The 24,921-nt window shown below is 39.0% G+C and overlaps 1 protein-coding gene and 1 pseudogene across 3 annotated transcripts in view; one reads left to right on the top strand and one right to left on the bottom strand.

The window, feature by feature from the left end:
- The window catches only part of ATRN (attractin), a 172,207-nt gene that overhangs the window by 79,454 nt on the left and 67,832 nt on the right, over nt 1-24,921 (bottom strand). For all 3 annotated transcript variants that reach the window (XM_070043803.1, XM_030847508.3, XM_030847509.2), the window contains exons 7-18: nt 18,848-18,938; nt 17,698-17,941; nt 16,779-16,962; nt 15,611-15,765; nt 12,698-12,782; nt 9,464-9,684; nt 7,009-7,130; nt 5,963-6,101; nt 3,963-4,153; nt 2,412-2,631; nt 1,024-1,209; nt 267-500 (exon numbers count right to left, since the gene is read on the bottom strand). In XM_070043803.1, the coding sequence (XP_069899904.1) occupies nt 267-500; nt 1,024-1,209; nt 2,412-2,631; nt 3,963-4,153; nt 5,963-6,101; nt 7,009-7,130; nt 9,464-9,684; nt 12,698-12,782; nt 15,611-15,765; nt 16,779-16,962; nt 17,698-17,941; nt 18,848-18,938 (2,072 nt within the window). The remainder of the gene's footprint in view (nt 1-266; nt 501-1,023; nt 1,210-2,411; nt 2,632-3,962; nt 4,154-5,962; nt 6,102-7,008; nt 7,131-9,463; nt 9,685-12,697; nt 12,783-15,610; nt 15,766-16,778; nt 16,963-17,697; nt 17,942-18,847; nt 18,939-24,921) is intronic.
- Nucleotides 23,825-24,879, top strand: LOC115847552 (heterogeneous nuclear ribonucleoprotein A1-like; annotated as a pseudogene).

Genomic DNA, 24,921 nt, shown 5'->3' on the forward strand with positions numbered 1-24,921 from the left:
TTTTACCTACATCTGTAATAGTCGATTTTTTACAATGAACTCATTTCAATACTTTTGTAATGAAAGTTAGCAAGACAACTCACTTAAAGTCCTTAGTATTTTCATTAATTGACATTAAAAATATTTTTCACATGAAACAAACAGTTTCCTAAACTATCTGTTATTTTTTTCTTAAAGAAATCCATATAAATAATGTAGCTTTCAAGGCTTTATTCTTTGTAAATAGGTAGTGAAACACTTGATTTTGGATACACAAGACATCTTACCTGGACAATGAATGAAAGACCAGTTGTATCTGCTGTCCTCCAGACACATGCTGGAATTGAGAAGGGGCTGTGGATAGGAATTTCCTGTAGGGGCCTGAGAAGGCATTTTCACTGGTCCTTTATAGGAGCCCTCTGTGCATTTCCCTTTGCCAGTATTGCTGGGATCAGTACACCAGCCACAGCCTGGTTGCTCCAAGCAGTGACTACAGGTACAGTAGCCTGAACAATTTTCAGCTGTAAAAAAACATACGTTACAATTCACTATCATATGTAGTCTTAAATTCATTGTATTTAAATTACCTTTTTCTTTAACAGACTATTCAACTTCTGTGAGTCAAAATTCTTATTGTATTGTGATTGTTTAAATGACATAATAAAACTTTAAAAAGCCCAATATCTTGTCCAACATATAATAGAGACTCCTCCTCTCCTCTCTCAATCTCAGGATGTTTAGAGATCATCTCCTGGAAATCACTTCTTTATGAATTAGGAGATTAAGATGTCGAGATATTACATGGATTGAGCAATATAATACTGAGGCTGGGCAAATTATTTCTGTACTCTGTGATCCATCCTACAGTTGTTTACTTGTGTCATTGTTCTTGGTTCTGTATGCAGGTTCACATCAGGCAGTCTCTGGACAGTCCTGAGCAGGAGGTCAAGTCTGGTCTCATCCCTAGAATTTTCAGAGGCTGACAGCACTGCCCTACACACAGGAGTTGTCACCCATACTGCCTAGAGCTCACTTTTCACTCACGGGGGCAGCTGCTCATGGTATACCACTCCATACACTGGCCAAAAGGGAAGGAGGCCACGTAGGCATTGGAGTCCACGCACTGCTTCATGTTGCTGCACCACATGCACTCGGAGCTGCCGCTGGTACACTCCCCACATGCCGTCCGCAAGGCACACGGTGTCCGGCACTGCTTGGCACTGTGGTTCGCTGGGAAGTAAACCGAAGAGAGACACTTAGAGCTCCCACTATGTCAGCTAAGGTCAAAGGTTTTTCAACGTGGGTTGTGACCCACTAGTGTGTCATGAAATCAATTCAGTGGGTTACACTAAATGCAGAAGAAAATAGAAAGTCTTAGGTCATCAAGTACTATTTAGTCAAGTATATTTATATACTTGGGGGAAAAACAGTTTTTCTTTTCCAAGAGCATTAAGGACAGACATGAGGGAACAAGCTAATCTTTCCATATGAGTAGAGGTTCTAAAGCTCCTTATAATATAGGAGACCCAGGATGAACTTCAGGGGTTTTACAACCCACCTGAATATACAAAATTGCATCTTTGTACATTCTGGGGGAAAAAGAACCACAGCATTCATTAAATTCACCAAAGCACTCAGGATCCAAAATGGCTGAAAAGTTTCCCTAGATATTACACTTTAAGGTGACCCCTACAGTGCTATGAATTCTCTTCCACACCTCTGTATTCCTCAGACAAATGACAGTACCTTCCTAAAATAAGACATGATGTCAATGGAGTCCAGTCTCCCAAAAGCAGTCACAGAATTCCAACTACTGCTTGTAAGTACCTCTGCAGGAGGAGGACACTGGTCTAGGGCTGCAAATGCCACCCCTGTGCCTGCCTTTAGGAAGCCTAAATGTGCCTAGAGAGCTTCAAGCCTGTGAAGCTACTCCAAGTGTCCGGTCCTTCAGCACCCTCCTGCAGCTTTATAATGCTGAAGGTTTGCTTCTGCTTCCTGACACAGAGCTACTCCCATCATTTTTCTCCCCACTGACACTATCTTTCTGCCCATTGTCCCTGCAGTGATCTGCTTGCTTTTCTGATCTTTTCTTTGGATTTTTTGTTCTTTCTTCCACAATATTTCCCTGCCAACACCAAGAAATTTGCCTTTCAGAGAAATTATCAATACTTTTTGTGGTCAACAAACCAATCAATCTCATGGTTAATCAGAATATTAGTGTTAGTTATTTTTGGTTTTGTTCATGGCTCACACTATTCAGAGTCAAACACTATTTCCTTCTGCTTTAAAAATTCTGTGTTACACTCTGCTTCATATGCTTGAAATCAATACTCCATCGGTTTTTCATGAAAATTTCATAATACTTAACTATGCCTTCTACAGCTTCTCTTTCGATGAACTTCCAATAACGCATAATTCACCCATATACTTACCAGGTCTTTCACAGACACTACCATTGAGTGGGTTGATGCAGGTTGCAGCTTTTAAGCCCGAAGTACTGGGTTCGGACAAAATTCCACAGAATCCAGCATCACTGGGCTCAGATGGCATCCACTGTAGCAAACTATTTGTGAATGGGGACATATCTTCCCAGCACCAGTAGGACACATTGATCTTCCGAAGGCCAACCCACGGGGTTAAGGTGAGCTTGGACTGTAGGCAAAACAGGCACAGCTATGAATATAATCAATGTCTTGACCAAAACTGGATTCTAGACAAAAACCATTAAGTTACATACATCCAAAAGATAAAGGAAAACCTCCCTATCCCGATTCAGCCATGGTAGATTACTGCAGACCATCATTTTTCTGTTACATATCATGCCTGGCACTTTAATATGGCCATTTTACAAAGGACAGAAATATAGTTCGGAGAAGATATCAATATCAAAGTAATAATCAAGTTCCTAAATTTCTACATGCTATGACAAATGCTATGAAGGAATGACCAAACCCAACTTGGTTTAAATGTCTATTTATACGTGAAATCATTGTATCGATATTTATGAAATACCGGTTATATGCCTATCATTATCTAAGCCTGTTTTGGAAGCTCTGGCTAGTTCAGGCTTAGATAAATGATGATTAAAGATTCCCACCTTCAGCTGGGGAGGTGGGGGGTATTGGCTGTCACCGAATTTATAGAGAAAATAGGACAATGAATTCCTGGGAAAGTCTGTCTCAGATGCCACATGTAGCCAAAACCCAGACCCCACTTCCTATGTCCTTCCCAAGGAAGTGCTTCCCATTCCTCCTACCTGCTTGACATTTCCCCCTAACTGTTCTATACCAAAGACAATGTTGTTGAAAGAGCCGTTGTCTTGTATCTACTTGACTGAGGGCAGGACCACAGTTCTAGGGCCCTGGACTAAAAAAGACAAAATGTGACTGTGGAATATCAACTACAAGCTGCCTGAGAGTACTGGGTGGACAGGAAGAGAACTTGGGGACTTTCTGTGCTCAGAAACTCCTGATAAGAAGATGCCCTCTCCTTTTGGCTTGGTCAGATCTAAGAAAGACCCAAATGGATATCTATTTCTTAGGATGATTAGCATTAAATCATATTACACACTGTAATAATACCTGAAATCTGAGAGACTCAGGTGGCTTAATTCAGCTCAGCTAATTAGTAATGGCATTCCCCTCCCCCACCCCAACAGAACCTAGGGATAAAACAGATATGAAATCATCTACTGATGTCACAAGATATGTGCATATGTAAACATGCTACTGTTCAATACACATGTAATTATTGATATATCTTATAATTTAATGAAATATGACTAATAAAAATAAGGTGTTGGAAATTTAAAGATAAGAAAGAATTTATTAAAAGAAGAGAATTTGACAGTGCAGTTCCATAGTGTATTACACTGCACCTACTAGCATTCCTCCTGCTGCCAAGCACATCACAGGTAAGCTGTAGTCATGCTGTCAGTAGAAGGATGGATACTAGAAACTTAATTTCCAAAGATTTTAACTCACCATGCTCTGCGATGACTGCATGATTCGCAGCTGCTTAAGGACAAATTCCACCTTCTTCTGGGTTGTAAGAGAAGCCAAAAAGGCATTGTGGTTCCTACAGGACAATTTTGCATTGTCATAATTCTCTTTGGCAGTAGTAATTTTCAGACATGAGTTTCCAACCAAATGCCAGCCAATGCCACAGATATTTTCTTTATTAAAGAGGGGAGAGAAAAACAAAGAGTTTTAGAAATCACACAAAACTACGTATATTAGCAGCTTGAACTGCTGAAAACCTAAAGGGCTTTTGTGAGCTGAATTCTAGATACTTCATTCAGATGTGGTGAGTGCATCAGACACATTACTAAGAACCAAATACAGAATACACACAAGAATTTTTTAAATGTTTATCAGTCATATTTCCTGGATCTCAAGATGCATATTCTGAGGTCAACCCTCCTATGTTTTAGAGGAAAACATTTGTTTGATGTCACTGTTAAACTTATAAACCTCCTTTTGAAGAAAAATCAGAAACAAGGCTAAAATCCTAAGAGCAGAAAAATGAATATGCATTATTGGAAAGATGGGGTGGAAAACTGCAAGAACAGAAATGAGTTGGTGAGTGAGCAAGCTGCACTGTTTTCACATCAAGTGAAACAAAACATCCAAAAAGTGAGGTGGAAAGAGGATTTTTGGGAAATAAACCGAAGTGCTACAGTACACCAGGTAAGTTTGTAATCTGCTACTGTGACCTCCCTGTACCCACCCAAGGAACTGCAGAAGCTATACATGCTTCCTGGAAGACAGTGCACGAGCAAAGCAACTTCACTGGAACCAAAGTACCCTGGAGATGCCCTCAAAAATGTTCATCAACAGCCAGTGAGATAAACGGAAGGTGCCACAGGAAAGGGATCATTTCAGAGCAGATGAAGACTTGTTCCTCAAAGTGTGGCATCAGTGTCATTGCTCGCTGAAATGCAGATTCTAGGGCCCCACCACAAATCTGTGCCAGAATCTGGCTTCTAGCAAGACCCCCAGGTACTCTGCTATGCCCTAAAGTTTGAGATGCAATGAGGTAAAAGAACAAGAACCCCACTCTAGCAAGCTGAATCAAGTACTTCCGAAGGATTTCAAGAGGGGCCCCAGTAGACTCCAGCTACCCTGTACTTGTGTTGCACAGAGCCAAAGAAGTCCCCTTCCTGGGCTTCCTGGTTGAGCAAATATATCATACAGTTTCAGCCATGGCTGGCTGGCTTCAGGCCCCCAACTCATCATCCTGAACCTCAGAAGTGCTATAAATTGAGGTATCTGGGGCTGGGGTCATCCCAGGAGGTGCTGCTGACAGAGACATCTCTCCTTTCCTTCTTATCAGAAGGTGCTGAAAACCTGATCCCAGTGGTCAGTAAGAAGTACTCTTCATAAAGTGTACAGCAGGGGCTTCCCTGGTGGCGCAGTGGTTGAGAGTCTGTCTGCCGATGCAGGGGACACGGGTTCGTGCCCCGGTCCGGGAAGATCCCACATGCTGTGGAGTGGCTAGGCCCAGGAGCCATGGCCGTTGAGCCTGCATGTCCGGAGCCTGTGCTCTGCAATGGCAGAGGCCACGGCGGCGGGAGGCCCGCATACCGCAAAAAAAAAATAAAAATAAAAAAATGAAGTGCCCAGCAGACTGGCTGCTGAGACTGCTGCTTTCTACTCCCAGGTTACCGTAGAGTGGGGTAGGGACAACGGAGAGTGGGGTTGGGACAAGAGAGCAGGCTCAATGACACAGAGTCAAGCTGTCCTTTATTCTCCACAGCAGCAGATGACGCTTCACTTTCTTTCAAAGGATGGTAGAAGTAAATACTTAAGAACTGTATTTCTGCTTTAAAATATAACAAACCACAATAGTGGTGACGAGGAATGAATGGATAAAATGAGTTCGCCCCTTTTGCAGGGTTCAATCTAGGCTGCACAGTATTGAGGGTGTGTGCGTGTGAAGTCTTTGGACCCACACACATCAAGATGCCCCTGGCAAGGCCTACCAGGCAGGGCGATGCACTCCTGATTCCGAGGCTCCCACTGGCAGTTCTGGTCCAGGGCACAGCTCCTGCAGCTGGTCTTCTTGTTACAGTAGTACATGGGATTATCCTTGGGGCAATGATCGTACCTGGAAATGGAGATCTAGAATACAATGGACAAAAGCTTTTCTCTTATATCCACAGAGAGAACTCATGGCAAGAACAAATAGGATACTAAAAACAACAGTCTAACTGAGGAAGCAAACTACAAATACATACATACATAAATAAATAAATAAGATGTAGATGAAGCAGCACTGCAGTGGAAACACTATAGTGAAATGTTCTGTTCAAGGACATGCCTTTACCTGGCAAGGAAGCAGTGCATTCTTTTAAGCACCATGCTTCAACTTGCTTATCTGCAGAATGGGAATGTTGAACTTGCTGCTTTTTAAATGTCTCCCAAACATTCTAAAAGTTTTTAATTTTATGAGCTGCTTTACAGACTGACAAATAATGTCTTATAAACAGTCAAAAATTATAAACGTTGAGTCATCATATCTTTTTTTTCCTTATAACCTAAATAAAAAATCATAAATGGTAAGCATAAATTATGTTGAGCCAAGATATAACATAAGACAAGGAGATTTTGCAAAGTCTATTATTTCCACAATTCAGTTTGGTTGCTGCTACACACCTGTCTCACTTTCACTCTCAAGTCCTAAATTGCTCCCCAAACCCTGCATATGTAGAGGGAGCACACCATTACAAACTTCACGCCAAGAATCTAGTACTTAGCCATAGCCATGCATAGGGACTGGGGTGTACTCAGAATAATAATCTTGCCTTCTTCTAAAACACCACACATCAATCCTCGTGGCTAACAGAACCTTTGGAATTAGGACATACAGAGCATCCCTTACTAAAAGAAACTTGAGCAATAATAAAATCCAAATCTACACTGAAGGTTTCAAAGATAACTCTGGGCTATACCATACGCTCTAAAATCTACATCTAATCCCACTCAGGATTTTTCTATCCTCTGAAATCCTTTAGAAACAGCCTCTGACCTGGCCTTCTGTGCAGCTGTGGTTCATAGGGACACAATGGTCATGGCACCAGTGGCAGTCATTTGTGTTGGCCGTGCAGCTGTAACAATCCGTGTGTTGGTCACATCTGTCATGGTCAAGAGCTGTGAAGAGAAGAAAAATTCATCAACTGTGACAGCTTCTCCTCAGAAATGTCACAGGCCATTACAACTGCTGTTGAGCAAGATATGACACTGAGGCAAAAAAAATAAAATAAAATAAAATAACAAGCCTTGGGAAGTAAAATGAGGAGTGAAACTGGCAGGAAAATATATTGGTGTGTTCAGGTCAAAACAGTAAATAAGTAAACAATCTGAAGAAAAGTAAATAAGTAAACAATCTGAAGAAATGCCATTTTGTACTCCACCCTCCTAACAAAAGTACACAGAAAGTGAAAAACAAAGATAGAATAATTCAACGATGTGATATAAAGGAAATAGGTCTGGTTCTTCCAATATTTTTCTTTTCAAGAAAGAAATCAACTAGCAGTTGAATGAACACCAAGAGCAGCCCAGGGGCTAAACAAAGAAATGTAGGAGACCAAGCCATTCCTCCAGCTATAAATGCAAGGCTGCTCTGGGCACAGGAAGCAGGCAGCACCACAGAACCCCAAAGAAGGCAATACACATATATGTAAGTCCAAGAAATTCTGGGCTACTAGAGACCTGTTGATCTCCTACTGACCCTAGACAGATCAAGGTCAGCAATGAAAGAGAAGCCACACAACAGTGCTGCCTCATCTATTGGACCATTCATGGACATGGCACATGGTAGAATCCATGGACAAGAAAAGGCAGGGCCCACCCTCACGAAGACCCCAACAACCTGCTCCTTAGGCTGTTCTTCCTGCCCTGGTCATCACCCCATGGACTGGGCCCACAGAGAAAGCAGAGTGAACCAAGGAAGGTGACATCTGAGATGAGTTCATAGCAAATGGGTTCATAATGAACCACCTAAGGTAATTAAATATTATTTCCTATAAACTTGCACATTTAATTTGAACTTTTTAAATATGGTTAAAAAATAACTATTTCACTGATCGTATCCCTTTTAGGAGACAGTGACTAACCCTACCAAGTTCTGGTCATGTTAGTTCTCCAGCACTCACCAGCCCACCAATGAACCTGTAAAGCTGCCTGGGTGTTCTTACTGAGGATTTATGTTCAGTTTAATTTGGAGCATTCCAGGAGAGTGAAAGCTGCCTCTATCCATCATAACTCTCACGGTAACTGCTACACCAACCCTAACAGTTAAGAAATTCAGTCAACATAGTTTAAATTAATTGAAGTGAAACAATATTTTTCAGAGACATTTTTCTTACTTTTAAAGGACTTTCTCACATATGACTTCATTGTATTGCACTGTGCTATTATGTCAGAGCAAAAGGGTAAAAGGAGCTGAGTAGGTAAGATGAAGAAAGTTTGGACAATATAAGGGGTGGTTTAGAAGGAGGGATCACTGTTCATCCTCAGCAACTGTCTGCCTTGCTATCACTGCTGTGCCCAACTAGAGAAGCTAGAAAAGAATAATACCTCTATCCACTAGAACAATCTACTCCAACATAGCTTTTCTGGATTGGCCCTCTTAATCTCATCCTTAATGTTAGAACTGCATAATCCAATATGGTAGCCACTAACCACATGTAGTTTTTATTTATTTATTTTTTGGCCATGGTGCGTGACATGTGGGATCTTAGTTCCCCAACCAGGGTGGAACCCATGCCCCCTGCAGTGGAAACGTAAAGTCTTAACCACGGGACCGCTGGGGAAGTCCCCACATGTAGTTTTTAATTTAAATTAATTAAAATTTTAAAATTCAGTTCTTCAGTCACACCAGTCTCATTCCAAGTGTTTGATAGCCACATATGGCTAGTAGCTAACATATTGGGACAGCGCAGATATAAAAAGTCCTACCAGATTGCAGTGCCTCAAAACAGCTGAAACTAGGTTCTGGAGTTGGTATACAAAGTCTATACAATGCTAAAAGGTTTTGTCTTCATCATTAGCAAACAGCATACGTGGCACGTTCCTATCCATTATAAAGATGTTTACAATCCAATTTTCAAACACCCATAAAGCATTTGCCCAAGTTATTACTGAATAATTTTGGATAACAAAATGAACATTAAAAGTACACATTGGATGGGCTTCCCTGGTGGTGCAGTGGTTGAGAGTCTGCCTGCCGATGCAGGGGATACAGGTTCATGCCCCGGTCCGGGAAGATCCCACATGCCGTGGAGCGGCTGGGCCCGTGAGCCATGGCCGCTGGGGCTGCGCATCCGGAGCCTGTGCTCCGCAATGGGAGAAGCCACAGCAGTGAGAGGCCCGCGTACCGCAAAAAAAAAAAAAAAAAAAGCACACATTGGATAAGTGACTTCACAATTCAGATAAAATGAGATCTCAAAGTAATTAAATTTTAAGAAGAGATAAAAACATACTTCCTTTAGAAAAACACTCTGATTTTAACTTTTCTTCTTGTGCTTCAGTCGCCAACTCCCAGGAGACACACTGAGATGACCCTGTGTCCCACACACACCGGATGCCAGGTCCTGCTGCTAGACAAGCAGCTTCACTCTGGTGTGCTTCACACTGTTCTGAAGTAAATACCAGGATGTCACTGAGGAGGAGACTATTGAAACCACCAAATACATACATGGTGCTAAAAGAAAAAAAAGAGAGAGAAAGAGTTCACTGGAAACTTACATAAACAAATGCATGATATACTTCTTATAATCTTTAAACGAATCTCACATATCAAAAGTCCTGTAAAAAAGTTATTTTCAAGACCTCAAAAAACATTCTTATACCTTTACTTCCCAAATTCCAACCTTTCACAATGGCCTGTGACTACCCAGAATAGTTCCAATAATCTACCTCCTCTTTACAGCTACTATATTAAAAAGTTCTCATGATAAGTGAGTGACTTTTAACCAGGATTCTTCAAAATATTTTAGTGACAGGGCAAGCTAGCATATTTTAAAATTATACACATAATCCTATATCTACATGTTTTTAAATATTAAAAATAAGTATGTACAATTTAAGAAGTATAGATAAAGGCTCTCTAATCAAAACTGTGTAATGAAAACATAGACCAATAAGAAAGAGATAAAAGTGCATATGAAAATTTAGTACACAGTACAAGTCACATTTTAATTAGTGGAACAGATGATTTCAAGCATTTCTTTCAACTCTGAGATCCTATAATCCACCAGGAAGTTTAGTACTAACCCACAATGAGGTATCAAATAATTCACTCTCACTGTGCCTCAATTTTCCTCAATCGACAGAGGATAACTAAAGCATAAAGATTCTGTGGTTGTATTTTTACTATATCTGAAAACTGACATATTTCAGTAACCAAAAATGAACACCAGGTTTAATTTTTAACTTCATATTGGTTTACTTAGTATCACATTATATAGTCTGGTTTCAGCTAGTCAATTTATTGCTTAAACCAATAAGCTCCATCGGCCTCTCAGTACAGCTGGTGTTCTTAGCAATTCTGAATTCATCTGGTCACATCGGCTATGTGAGGGTAGGCAAAGTCCTTCAAAGAGGCTTGGAGCAGGGAACTGAAAAGAACAGCTGCATCTGCAGCAGTCTCAATGCCTCACAGCCCACTCTTCTTCCTGCCTCCCTCAAAAACCACAAGAACAACGACTAAGTGAAGCACAGCTGGCCCAATGCAGATGCTCGATTAAGGGAACCATCATTCAAAATGTGGAAATCACGTGAATCAAAGTTTCTCTTTAGGTAAGTTACTTCACAAAATTAAACTAACCATTACAGCAGAAATTAACACAACACTGTAAATCAACTATACTTCAATTTTAAAAAATTGAAAAAAAAATTAAACTAACCATGGTTTTTTACTACATGACCTCCCTTGTCATGCCCTGTCCCCCTCCAACCCTGGCCCATTCATACAGATACTCACATATAGGCTCAAATACTCCACTGGAATTATACAAAAAGAAGCACATTATTATAACGCAGGCAAGCCATTCCCAATTTTGATTCATGGTTAAATTACATCTTATGGTAAACTTCTGTCAACTTCTCTGAGTTTATATAAAACCTCCGAAATGTTTGATAGAAAATCCATTTATTTGCTAATTATCATTATGGTACTAACAGCTGCCATTTAGCAAATGCCTATTATGTGCCAAATCTTATGCTAGGAGAACACCATGAATATAAAGATGAACACAGCTGAGGCCAGGCACTCACAGGCAAGATGATGACAAAATGGACCCACTGTTTTTCAGATGAAGAACATCAAGAGGCACTTACTAGAAAACTTTAAGCCTTTTCCTTACTGAGGAAATATCAAATTACAATTTAAGATAAGACTTCAGGGACTTCTCTGGTGGTCCAGTGGTTAAGAATACGCCTTCCAATGCAGGGGACACAGGTTCGATCCCTGGTCTGGGAACTAATATCCCACATGCCATGGGGCAACTAAGCCCACATGCTGCAACTACTGAGCACGTGAGCCGCAACCAGAGAGCCCACGTGCCACAACAAAAAAAAGATCCCGCACGCTGCAACGAAGATCCCACGTGCCACAACTAAGAACCAACGCAGGCAAATAAATAAATAAATAAATATTTTTAAAAAAGATAACACTTCAAATTAGTAGTCAAAAATTCTTCCATTTAAATCTATACCTATCAAATATTCCCACAGTAAAACCGTATTTATTGCTAAATTTCAGCTGTTTACTTTGTGAAAGATGTCCCTTTTTCCAGTATCTAAGTGTTTGAATTCTGTCAATTCTTCCTTCACATCTCCACGATAGGTTGCTTTCTTATCTTTCTTAATCCAAGGTGAATTACCTCATCTAACTTTCATTATCACAACAGAAATTTTGAAAATGAAGGGAATCCTAACATAATATACATAGGCATTATGGCATTTAAATAGTTTCAGGATTGATAAGGCCTAGAATTTTAAAAGGTGAAGTAAACAGTAATCAGAGAAGAAACAAAATGAGAAAAAATTAACAACATGATTAGACTATTTTAACAAATGAAAAAATCTGTAAAGCACACTATAAGGTACAGGTCACATGGCCACTCTGGAGCTCCCTTATATGAAAGATGCTTCTCCAGGGGCAGATTTGTGAAGAGCTCTATTAGTTTGGGCCAGGCACTTCTGAATGATGCAATGAAATGCAGTGCAGACTTCAGATTATCCAAAGACTTGATATACATGAAGCACCACAGACTTGACCTATATGAAGCATCAGAATCTCCCCACCTCTGTTCCCATATCTTATCCCTTACCTAAAGTGCCCTCTCTCCTTTTTTTCAAATCTTTCTTCACCACTCAGACAAAAGCACCACAAACAATAGCAAATAGCAGAAGGCCTAAGACAGTAACTGCACACAACTTTTGTTGTCCCATGCACTCAGACAACACCAAACATAGCTTACTCCGGCATGCTAACAAAACTACATCAACAAATACGGCATTAGAAGTAATTCAAATCCACATCAAATATTTTAAATATAGATCAGGAAATTCATACCTAACATAATGCTATGAAAAAACAATGGGATAAGGTAATCCTATGAATAATATGTAAGTCCAATATCACTTCATATTTTACTTCATTTTCATTTTAAACACAAGAGAAAAGGAACAAGCACTTCTTCTTCAATTACCTGTTATATAAGACTGCTGAATGGCCAAATCTGTTGACATCATGGTGGAGATCAGGTCTGGGAAGCACTGACCATCGGTCACAAGCTAGGAGCAAGAAAAACACATTTCAGAAGGGACTGTCACTCATAATCAATAGGGACTGGCATTTTCTTTGGGAAAGAAGACTGTAATAAACACAAATATATCTCTCAGTTTTTCTTAGTCACACCATTATTTCTGAAGTAAAATGCAGCAGCAACAGAACAGAAGGGCAAGGAAGAACGGTAGGACTCTATAGCAATTCTAATTAGTGAATGCACATTCACATCACTCACTCTGTTGCCTATCAATATTACCCACTAGAATGTTTTTGTTTTTTTTTTTGCCATACGTGGGCCTCTCACCGCTGCAGCCTCTCCCGCTGCGGAGCACAGGCTCTGGACACGCAGGCTCAACGGCCATGTCTCATGGGCCCAGCCGCTCCGCGGCATGTGGGATCTTCCTGGACTGGGGCACGAACCCGCATCCCCTGCATCAGCAGGCGGACTCTCAACCACTGCGCCACCAAGGAAGCCCTAGAATGTTTTTTAACTTAAGCAAATTTTACATTTTTCAAAGCTTACATAAGTAAAACATGTGAATTCCATAATTATTTTTTACTCTATATTGCTTTGCCCAAACTCAGTAACTAAAATAGAAATGTACAGGTGGAAAATTAAAACTAAAAAAAAAAAAAAATCAAACTTTATCTAATTTTTAAAAGGTCCTTTCCTAGACCCCCTAGATCTACTAATTTCCCTTTGTTCTGATTCACGCTAGCAACTTCTCTTCTGGACCTCAATACCAACAGGTGCTGCTGAACCATACCAACCTCTGACTCACTGTCTTCTGTTCCCAGACACACAGACTTTCACACTCACTAAACAAAGGTTCTTCCACTCAATCTGGACATTTATTCAACCCTGACAACAAAAGCTTTCACTTTCTTCTCCTACCCAGCCTAAACTCTGTGGTCTTCCTCACATGCAGAACAGAGGCCATCAACTCCCACAGCTTCCTGACCACCCACCTTGCTTCCTTCCCTAAAACCAGTGTGGCAGGAGCCCTTCCTCTTATCCCACCTGACTTTTACCACAGTATTTAAATATGCCCAAGGAGGCACTCAACTTACCCCTTTTCTTCCCTTCACAGACAAGGGTTTTTTTTTTAATTAAAACAGTCAACATTCACTGTGTATATCTCACCATATATTACTTCTCAGCCTCCTATAATCTGGATCATTCCTCCATGTCCAGAGGGTAGTAACTGATCTCTTTGTTGCTAAATGTGAAAGACTCTCCAGTCCTTATTTTACTTAATCCCTCTGTAGCCACTGTTAACTGCTACCTCTCAGGTCCCCAGTTTTGCCTCACTTTCCTCCTATTCTCTGACATGCTTCTGCAATCTCCATTCTCTTTAAGACTTCTTTATGTATCTATTCCCTGGCTCTTTGCTTGTCCCTGATGACACATGCTCCCTACAGAAGTTCACCCCCTCCTACAGCTCCCCACTGATCTCTGTACTGCTCTGTCCCACAGTCATCTCCAGCTGAACATGCCCCCAAATCCAATTTACTCACTTCCTCCCAGACCCTGTCCCTCTACTTCTATTTCCAGCCTTGGTAAAAAACACCATCTACTGTGGCCCACACCAGATACCAGATAAGGATGCTGTCACAGCTCTCAAAACACACTCAGGACAATCCTCGGGTTCCCAGTAATTCTCAAACACATATGTCTCTTTATCCTCATTGCCACTTCCACAGTCTTGGCTCAAACCCTCCTCAGGATTTCATCAACAGCCTCCTAACTCCCATCTAGCCCCTTCCCAACTACTCATCACAATGCCACAAAAAGATCTTCCTAAGACACAAATACAATTCTATCACCTCTTCTGTAAGATTCTTCAAAAAGCCCAAACCCCTCAGCATGACATAACAGGTCCCTCAAGATCTGACCAGACAACTGCTTGCTTCTAGTTCCACTTAGAGCCACTCTTCCCTGATGTGCTACTAGAATACAGCCAAAACTAAATACTCATAGGCCCAAAGTATGTGGCATGGTCTCTTTCCACCTCTGTGTCTCTAAACATGGGCTTCCTTTGCCTGATAAGTCCTGCCTAACTTGGCCCAGCCAACTTCCCAGTGCTAGGACCCAGCCTGGATGGCCTCCTCAAAAAGGCTTTCCCTGACTGTACCCTTTACCCCTCATGAACTAAGGGATGCTCACAGGTGCTCTCATATGTTCTTCTCAGAGCAAGTAACACCCTGAATGCAATTATATTGTCTGCTCAGTTCTCTGCCTCTCCCACCAAGAGGCCAAGGACTGTAACTTATTCCTCTTATGATCCCCAATATATAAGTTCAGTGGCTGGCACATAAATGTCTGTTAAAAAAGAACATCTGATGATATTTATATTTATATCATATGATATATGATAAATATTAAAGAATTTCTAATATCTGTTTTGCATGAACCAATATTGCCCTCTTCTGGTCAGTACATTACCACACCAAATTCTTAAAAAATCGCTGTCCAAGTATTACATCAAGAATGTGTGAAACCAGTTTCAAGGGAATAAGATAAACTTAAACCAACTTAACACAATGCTGGTGGTCACAACTACGTAACACATATTACTATGTAAGGCTTTTATCTGTGACACAGGAGAGCCCAATCACCCCAACTCATCAAAGGAGGGACTTCAAAAAGAATTTAATATAGAAGTAATGCTTTTTAACAGATTACAATATCAGTCAAATTAACATAAAAAATTCCATTTGGACCTCTTTCAAATAGCTTGACCATTTTTAACTAGAAATATTTTGTTTCTTTTAAAACGTTGCTTACAGACAAAAAAGATTCTTAATGCTAAAATGGCTTTGGGAAACATACCAATGTCGTAAGCCATGAAATCTGAAGAGAAGCATTTGGCTCCATGGCTCATGGATGTGTCATTGTGTGTGTTTCCTCCAAACACCAGCATGGTTCCACTCACTATCACAGCTGTGTGCAAGTAACGGAAAAATCGGCTGTCCTTAAGAATAGTCCTTTTAAGTTTATTTAAAAATAATAAATACAAGGTTAGTTCTTTAGAATATTTATCATCTATTTGCTAATACAAACATAACCATTTTCTTAACTTCAGATCCAAGTGTGCAAATAATTCTAGATTTTTCTCTGTATATAAGTAACTTTCTCAACAATAAACATGTAAAATTGAAAGACGTATGAGAATTTTGATAAGATATGTTAAGAGCCTTAAAAATGTTCATACTCTATGTTCATACTCTATAATTCCAGTTTCTGAGTAGATATTATGTGAAATATGGATTGAAGCTTACATATGTTTTATTAATAAGACAAGAGCTAGAAACCAAAACTTCCAACTGTATGGGCTCAGGATACCCACATGATGGAGTATTACACAGTCACTAAAAATGAAAATTTTAATGACAGACAATGTAAAATGGTGTCCACAGCATGGTCTCAAATATGTAAGGAAATATGAAAAGAAACCATTGCTTTATAATTATATTATTTCATAACTCAAATGTGCTTTACATTTTTTAAGATTAGCATACTTTATATAGACCAGTATATAGTAGAGTGAGGACAGCTCTAATCTTTTAGGTACTGAGACCACCTCTGTTTGATGATTTCATGGAATGATGCCAGTAACTGACCCTAATGATAACACCTTGGTCAACAAGAAAAGGTTAAAAAGTGGATATATTCTACTTAATTACAATAGTGTGCATAAACTCAGCTATGTAGAACAATTTATTCCTTAGGATTCTGAAGAGCTAAAATTTTACAGTGGTACTGAGTGTATGAATATTGAAAAACAAAAAAAAAACCAACAAAAAAACCCAAGATTCTAATCAACCTACTACAAAATTATAGATACTACTACTTTATTACTTTCTGCTTATTTCACAATTTCTGTTTACAACGATGAAGAGAATTATCTGCAAGGCCTGAAAACAAAAATGTAGCACAATTTTCCCAGCAACTGCCAGAATTCCCACCTTAAAGTAAAAGCTCAAGAAAAAGCACCCACCACATCTGGGTGTCCACATTGTATCTGTAGAGATCATCTGCAAGCCGGTATTTATTGGCACTGAAAGCCTTGTAGCCTCCATGAATATACAGGGACCTGGTCCTGTGGTCATAGACACTGCTATGGCCATAGCCCCCTTGGACAAGGGCACCCTGGGTATGTAATATACTCCATGTGTTCTTACCTGGAAAGGGCAAACAGTTAAAGGCAAATGTTGCAGGCTCCTTCTAATACTTAAAATTACCAATTAGCTTAAGACAAGAGAAGAGATTTCAGGAGACTTGATACATGTAACTTTCTTTAACCATTTTATTTTTAAAGGAAGGCCATCTAAAACTTGTAACAAATCCAGGTGGCCAAACTTCAACCTGTTAAATGTTCTGATGTTCTAATATGTAGGAAAAGAATTACATTAAATTTAAAAGACTCAGATCCCCCTCAATTGAACACTTAATTCCCCATGACCTTTACGGACCAATTTGCAGATGTACTTTACAGGCCTACTTTCTTAAAATATCATCCACATCCACAAAAACAAATATAATAAAATTTAACCAAAGGAAAGATTATATACTAAGGGGAAATCACACTCCATTAAACCACTCTCTAAAGGGCTTTTCAAATATTTTTTTTTTCTTCAGAAGTATTTGTTGTTTCAAACCCTTTTTATTTATTTTATTTTCAACACTCATAGCATTTAGTGCTATTTTTGGCTCCTTGCCAAACTGACAGTAACAAATATATACCACATAGCACCATCAATAATCTAAACTTCACTGGCAATTCATCAATGCTAACTGTATCTCAAGATCAAGTACTGGGTCAATGTTAGGTTGAATTTTGTTAAACAGTCATAATAATAAGAGTAAAATTTTAAATCTGACATTCAAAAACGATTCACTGAAAAAAATATACGTACCCAAGTCATACTCCTGCACATTGCTAATATATCCATAGAGAGGGCAGTGACCAAAGATAATCAGCATGACCACTTGGCCAGTTTTCAATGTGACAATGTGTGCTGAGTGCCCAACCACTGCATACTGCTCCTTTGCTTTAGGGGACAACAATACCCATGATTCATTATGAATATGAAACACTCTCAACTCATTGGTCACATTCCCTGTTGAATCAATTTTTCCTCCGTACATGTAAATTTTATCCTATGGAAAAAAATGTAAACAAAATTCTAAAAAACATCAAAAGGATCAAATCTAAACACAGAAAAAGGAACAGTTCAAAACCTCAATATTATTCTTAGCTTAAAAAGTGTTAGTGAAAAGCACCTTTCAGTGAATTATTAGGTAAAGGATGTAGAAAGAACAAAATAAAATAAATCTAACCTATATCCCTAATACTTTGCCACTTTTCTTGGACTTCCTCACACAAGATCTTTTACAATATAAAATGGCTTGGAAAAATAAAGTTGAAATAAACTAAAAAACAGGGAAATGAAAATGATTACTCAGTTACATTGTAAAGTCGCTATCCTTGGCTAAACTTGCTAATGAACGTAAAAGCTAACCTACACTAGATTAATTTTTAACCATTTAGTATCACAATCATAATATCCCAGTTTGAATATGAATCCGTTTAAATCTCTCGGGTTAAAGTAGTTTCAACTTTAATTTCCACTTATAACTTAGCCAATTATATACCCCCCACATTAGAAAGTTTTCCCCCAATTAAAAATCAACATGGAAGTCAAAATCAGAGACAGAAAGTAGAATGGTGGTTGCCAGGGGCAGGCAGGAGGAGGGAATGGGGAATTATTGCTGAATGGGCATAGAGTTGCAGTTTTACAAGATCAAAAGAATTACAAAGATGAAAAACAAAGCAAAAAAAAAAAGAATTACCAAGATGGATGGTGATGATGGCTGCACAACATTATGAGTGAAATTACTATCACTGAATTGTACACTTAAAAATGGCTAAGTATGTTATACATACTTTACCACAATAAAAAAGATTAGAAAAAAAAATCCAACACTAAATAGCTATTTCAATCACATAATATGAGAAAGTGAAGAGTTCAGTTTCTAGCTTAGTACAGAGTGGAGACATTTTACCTTGTATAATGCTAAAGAATGACCATATCTAACAACCACATTGTTCACAGAACGGTTCAGTGCAAGCCACTCCCTAGAAGCAAGGTCATACCTACAAAACAAACAGATCATATTTTCACCCAAATGACAAAACAGAACATCTTGAAGTCTTTATTTGTGATCTAATCCACTTTGGAGATGCTCGTTAAATCTGCAATGGATATAGTGAGGTACCTGGGCAAACAAACCTAACATCTGGGCCTATGGGGCACATGAGAACTCAGGAAGGGGGAGCTGGGTTCCACAGCTCTGGGACGAGAAAGAAAATCTACTGGAATTTTCTAATGCTTCCTGAAAACCTCTTCTACACACTAAATCACTTGCAGGTTTGCATTATACTCAAGGAACTTTTATTACTATAACTTTTCTTTCATTTAACCATGCAAAAGTAAAGACAAATACTGAAAAAGGGATGATAACTAAGTTAAAAAAAATTCTTAGCCTTTCCTTTTATCTAATTTATTTTAAAAAGTAATATTTTCAAAAAAACTAGAATATCATTATAGCATTTCAATTATACTATGAATACACTTAAAGACCTTTAAAATATAAAAATGCCCAGAAGAAAATCATTTATACTCTTACATTGCAGCATTAATCACATTCAATATCTTAGAATATTAGTTTTGTTTTTGAGGAAAACATCATTCTATTGTTTTTATTAAAATTATACATACTCACTATAAAAAGGGTAATCAATGCAAAAAAAACAAAGAGCCAAAAACTTAAAAATGACCCCAGGGCTTCCCTGGTGGCGCAGTGGTTGAGAGTCCGCCTGCCGATGCAGGGGACACGGGTTCGTGCCCTGGTCCGGGAAGATCCCACGTGCCGTGGAGCGGCTGGGCCCCGTGAGCCATGGCCGCTGAGCCTGCACGTCCGTAGCCTGTGCTCCGCAATGGGGGAGGCCACAGCAGTGAGAGGCCCGCGTACCGCAAAAAAATAAATAAATAAAAAATAAAAATGACCCCACATTCTGTCATCTAGAAATGAATATCATTAAGTAAACATCATTCCAGACATTTTCTATGCATACATACAAATAGAAGAATAGACTGATAATATACATTTATACAAAGGGGATCCTAATATAGGTGAATTTTAATAAACAGTGTTAATTTTAATTTTATGTAATTTAATAGAAAAAAGAAACCAAAGGAAAACCAATAATACTGTTATATTTTAAATGTTTTTCTATAAGTTTCCCTGAATACAAGATTTTTAAATTATGAAAAACATTATGTAAACAAGAACATGTAAGAAAGTTTTATCACAACGTAATATCAAAAAAGGGAAATAAATATCCATCAATAGAAAATGGATTAATAAATTATAGATATCTATATAACATTTATAGAGTGAATATACTCAAGCACTGTATTATTAACACAAATCTTGAAACAATGTTAAGCTAAAAACGCAAACTGCAGAATACTGTTCCTGTAAAGACTAAAACAAGAAAATTTATTAACTCTAAAAATGTTCATATATATTAAAAGTCTAAAGATAAGTATGTGAACAAATGACATCACAATATCAGGATATTGATTATCTCTGGGATTTCAGAGGGGCATGTGGGATCTTAACTATATTAGCAATGTTTTATTTCCTAACCTGGATGATGAATGTATTAGCATTCATTATTTTTCTCTAAACCTTTTCCTTTGTTTTAAATATTTTATACATGATCTGAAGAAAACATAAAATAGTGACATTCATTAAATATGAATAACACTTAAATCAATACCAGCTATTATTTTATGTATTTTTTTGAATATGCTACATTTTTAAAATACATGAAAAGTTATTTAGAGAGTAAACTCCCTTTAGTTTTAAAATTACATGTAATTTAATTTTGGACAGACTCCACTAACTTCCTACTTTGAAAGTTGAAATCATTAGCACCCACATTTCCTCCCATTTCTTCTCCCAATTTTTGTTATATAATTTTTACATTGTCCAGGTTCAAAACATGCACATCCCATTCTATAATTTCATAGTTATTTAGTACTGGATCTGTATTTTAGTTGAATCAGTCTCCTCACAGTCCTCTTACCACAACTTCTCCTTCTTGAGTCTTTAATTCTTAATTGGCTAGACTGCACTGTCAAGTGGTTATTCCTAGTGGAGATTATACGTGCTCCTCCCCGTAAATTCTTTCATGTTGAAGAATATCTGCTTGCTAGCTTTAGAGGTGAATGACATCTTGGCTGCATATAATACTCATGGGCCATCCTTTCTTTCCCGCACAACTTTGCTGACGCTGCTCCCTTGAATGTTGCTGGTATTGAATGCTGCCAGTGGAGGTCTGAGGCCAATCTGATTTTTTTCCACTTTTGTGTGGTTTGCTTTTCTGCTTGGAAGTCAGAAGTCTCAATCATTCTCATTCTCTCTCCCCCTCCTTTCTTCCCTCCCTCTCTCTAAATAAATAAATATACATAAATATATATATGTATTATATATAAATATATATGTATTTCTCTCACTGTTTTTTAAAGATACAATATTGTACTTTACTTATGGTAGAAATAACTTAAATCCATCCAGGTAAATGTTTTAACAAAATGGACTGCATACTACTGCAACTTTTATGGCATTCTGGAAAGTGTTTCCTAAGAAGAACTAGCATGGCTTCTGAAAAACACATATATACCATATGTTCAAGCCAAAGGCCTGTTTCTTTAATCTTGAAAGAAAGGAAAGAAACAGAGGGAGCACAGAAACAAGTCTCCACGTGACCCAATCCATATCTCTTTCAAGTAACATGGAAGGTGCTCAATCTGTATCTTAATGCATTTTACTCTTCCTCTATCAATAACGTGTCAGCCCAAGAGCTGGTCAGAGACACTAAGGTGCCGGCAGGTGCTCAAATCTGGTTAAGATGAACTGCCAAAAGACACTTACATAACAGGTTGTCACTCTTTTCACAATACAGAGAAGCAAACACAAGACAAGAACAATGTTGATGCAATAAACTGTAAGAAATGCCAAGTGCCAAATAAACGCTCCTTCTTCTGGGAGCTGAGTCCAAGATAAAGGAATATTGAACAATTAGTTCTAAGATCTGGACATGCAGTTAAGCAAAGACAAACCTCAGGAATTCAGAAGTAGGTGTCTTCCATAAAGGTGCAGCCACCTCTCTCACAAACTCCTCCCTGATGGCTGGTAACACAATGCCCATCATGCCACAGGGCACATCCTCTGCCCCTCACAGTGGCCTGGTATTTCAATTACAGTGTCTGGCCATCCAAAGACCACAGGAAAGGCTCTACAGAAATTGAACTTGACCCCAGCCAGCAGGAGTCAAGAACTACCTGAGGCTTCCCACCCAATAATTTGCCGTTTATCCTACAAGTTCAATAATTTGATCAAATCAGGTTTTGTCATTGAACAACTATAATATTTTTCCTGAAACATCTTGTACTATTTCAATCCACTTGTTCTATTTGTTAGGTTCTTTTCTTCAGTGACAGCAATTATCTGTATTATATTGGACCTTCTGTCTCCCATGTCTTTGCTTTTTCAAACTATTTAACTTTTTCATCTGTATTCATTGGAATCACGTCTACCAAGCTGGCAGCAGTTCGATTTTCATTGTAGTTTTTGCTGTGTGTAACTTATTTATATTTCTTTACATGTGTACTCTCCCATTTCATCTCATTGTTATTATCTTCTTGCTTTTCAGCTTGTTTTTCTGAATTCAAATTCTCATTATATTGATCCATAGCACAAAGCAGTTGGAAGGAATACTTTTCCTCTATGATCAGTTGTTGTCAGTTTTACAGGCTGTGTTCTTTCCTCTTTACCTTTTCACCATAGATATTTGCATTTGCTACAATGTCACTTCTTTTGTCTTGCTTGTGGTTAGACATTGCTATCCAGACATTACATTTGCAAACTGTGGGTGATTTCTTAATTCCTTTTCTACTGTATCTAAGACAAGTTTATCTTTGCATCCTAGCTTTAGTGTGAGAGTTGGCATTTTATGTTATGTCCACTTTTCTGAAGTCTGAAGAAATGCTGGGGCTCAGGTGGGGGTGGGGGTGTGCAGTCTATTTGAATAAAATATCCAGAGTCTATTCGCCTCTGAGATTTTGTTTAAGTGTCCTATCCCAGGGTTCAAATTTTGGGATAGCCAAATTACATAGGGGCCCTGACTTCTGGGCAGACTCAGCCACTTGATCAATTTCCCCCTTTTTCACTTGATCCTCCTTAGCAACTATTTCTTACACTACTCAGTTAAAAGGGCAAGAAAACAATGATACCCACTCAGTTTGCTTCTCTCTAGATTTGGGGCTATTAGTGAGAACTCTCAGAATTTCACTCATACGGTTTCTGTGGGGGCTTGCTGTTTCTGTGTGTCTGTTTTAAGTTTATCAGATTAGGTGATACTCCTTACCTTGTGTGGTTACCTGTTGCTGAAATTTCTTACTATTATTTTTTTAGCTTAAAAAAACCCCTATTTTTTTGCTCAAGGGAAGGAAATTCAGTGACATTTCAATTGGAAATCTTAACCAGATGACCAAGATAATTTGTTTTGCAAGAGGACCCTTGGGTGACATAAAATGGGAAATGCTTTTTAATGCAACTTAAAAGTTTTGGGTTAACAGGGTTGTGGAGAAAATAGAGAGGGCAATTCCTGCAATATGCTTATATAAGAGTATAGACAATGATAAAATTTATGATCTAAGTTCCAGAAATACTCCCTCTAAAAGGAGTCACTATATTCACTTTTCATGAGTTAGTAAAAATTTATTTGAAACTATATTAGTATTTACACAAAATACATAAAGCTGTAAAAATCATGTTTTGATCAAGTACAAGAAGAGAAATGTTAAAACCTAAAAAATAAACGTGGAGATACATTCGTTAGATTACTCCTTTCTGCACGTGGACGCCGCCGAGTAAGCATCATTGACATCTTCCCTCTCCACTGCCGTCATGTCTAAGTCAGAGTCTCCCAAAGAGGCCAAACAACTGCGGAAGCTCTTCATCGGAGGTTTGAGCTTTGAAACAACTGATGCGAGTCTGAGGAGCCATTCTCAGCAATGGGGAGCGCGCACAGACTGTGTGGTGATGAGGGATCCAAACACCAATCGCTCCAGAGGCTTCGGGGTTGTCATGTATGCCACTGTGGAGGAGGTGGATGCAGCCATGAAGGCAAGGCCACACAAGGTGGATGGAAGAGTTGTGGAACCAAAGAGGGCCGTCTCAAGAGAAGATTCTCAAAGACCTGGTGCCCACTTAACTATGAAAAAGATTTTTGTTAGTGGCATTAAAGAAGACACTGAAGAACATTATCTAAGAGATTATTTTGAACAGTACTGGAAAACTGAAGTGACTGAAATCATGACTGACTGAGGCAGTGGCAAAAAGAGAGGCTTTGCTTTCGTAACCTTTGATGACCATGACTCCGTAGACAAGACTGTCATTCAGAAATATCACACAGTGAACGGCCACAACTGTGAAGTAAGGAAAGTCCTATCTAAGCAAGAGAAGGCTAGCGCTTCATCCAGCCAAAGAAGTCGAAGTGGTTCTGGAAGCTTTGGTGGTGGTCGTGGAGGGCGTTTTGGTGGGAATGACAGCTTTGGTCGTGGAGGAAACTTCAGTGGTTGAGGTGGCTTTGGTGGCAGCCACGGGGGTGGTGGCTATGGTGGCAGTGGGGATGACTATAATGGATTTGGTAATGATGGAAGCAATTCTGGAGGTGGTCGAAGCTACAGTGATTTTGGCAATTACAACGATCAATCTTCAAATTTTGGACCCATGAAAGGAGGAAACTTTGGAGGCAGAAGTTCTGGCCCTTATGGTGGTGGAGGCCAGTACTTTGCCAAACCACAAAACCAAGGTGGCTATGGCGGTTCCAGCAGCAGCAGCAGCTATGGCACTGGCAGAAGGTTTTAATTACTGCCAGGAAACAAAGCTTCGCAGGAGAGGAGAGCCAGATAAGTGACAGGGAAGCTACAGGTTACAACAGATTTGTGAACTCAGCCAAGCACAGTGCTGGCAGGGCCTAGCTGCTTCAAAGAAGACATGTT

Source organism: Globicephala melas, chromosome 15, assembly GCF_963455315.2.
Source record: "Globicephala melas chromosome 15, mGloMel1.2, whole genome shotgun sequence".
Lineage (NCBI taxonomy): Eukaryota > Metazoa > Chordata > Mammalia > Artiodactyla > Delphinidae > Globicephala > Globicephala melas.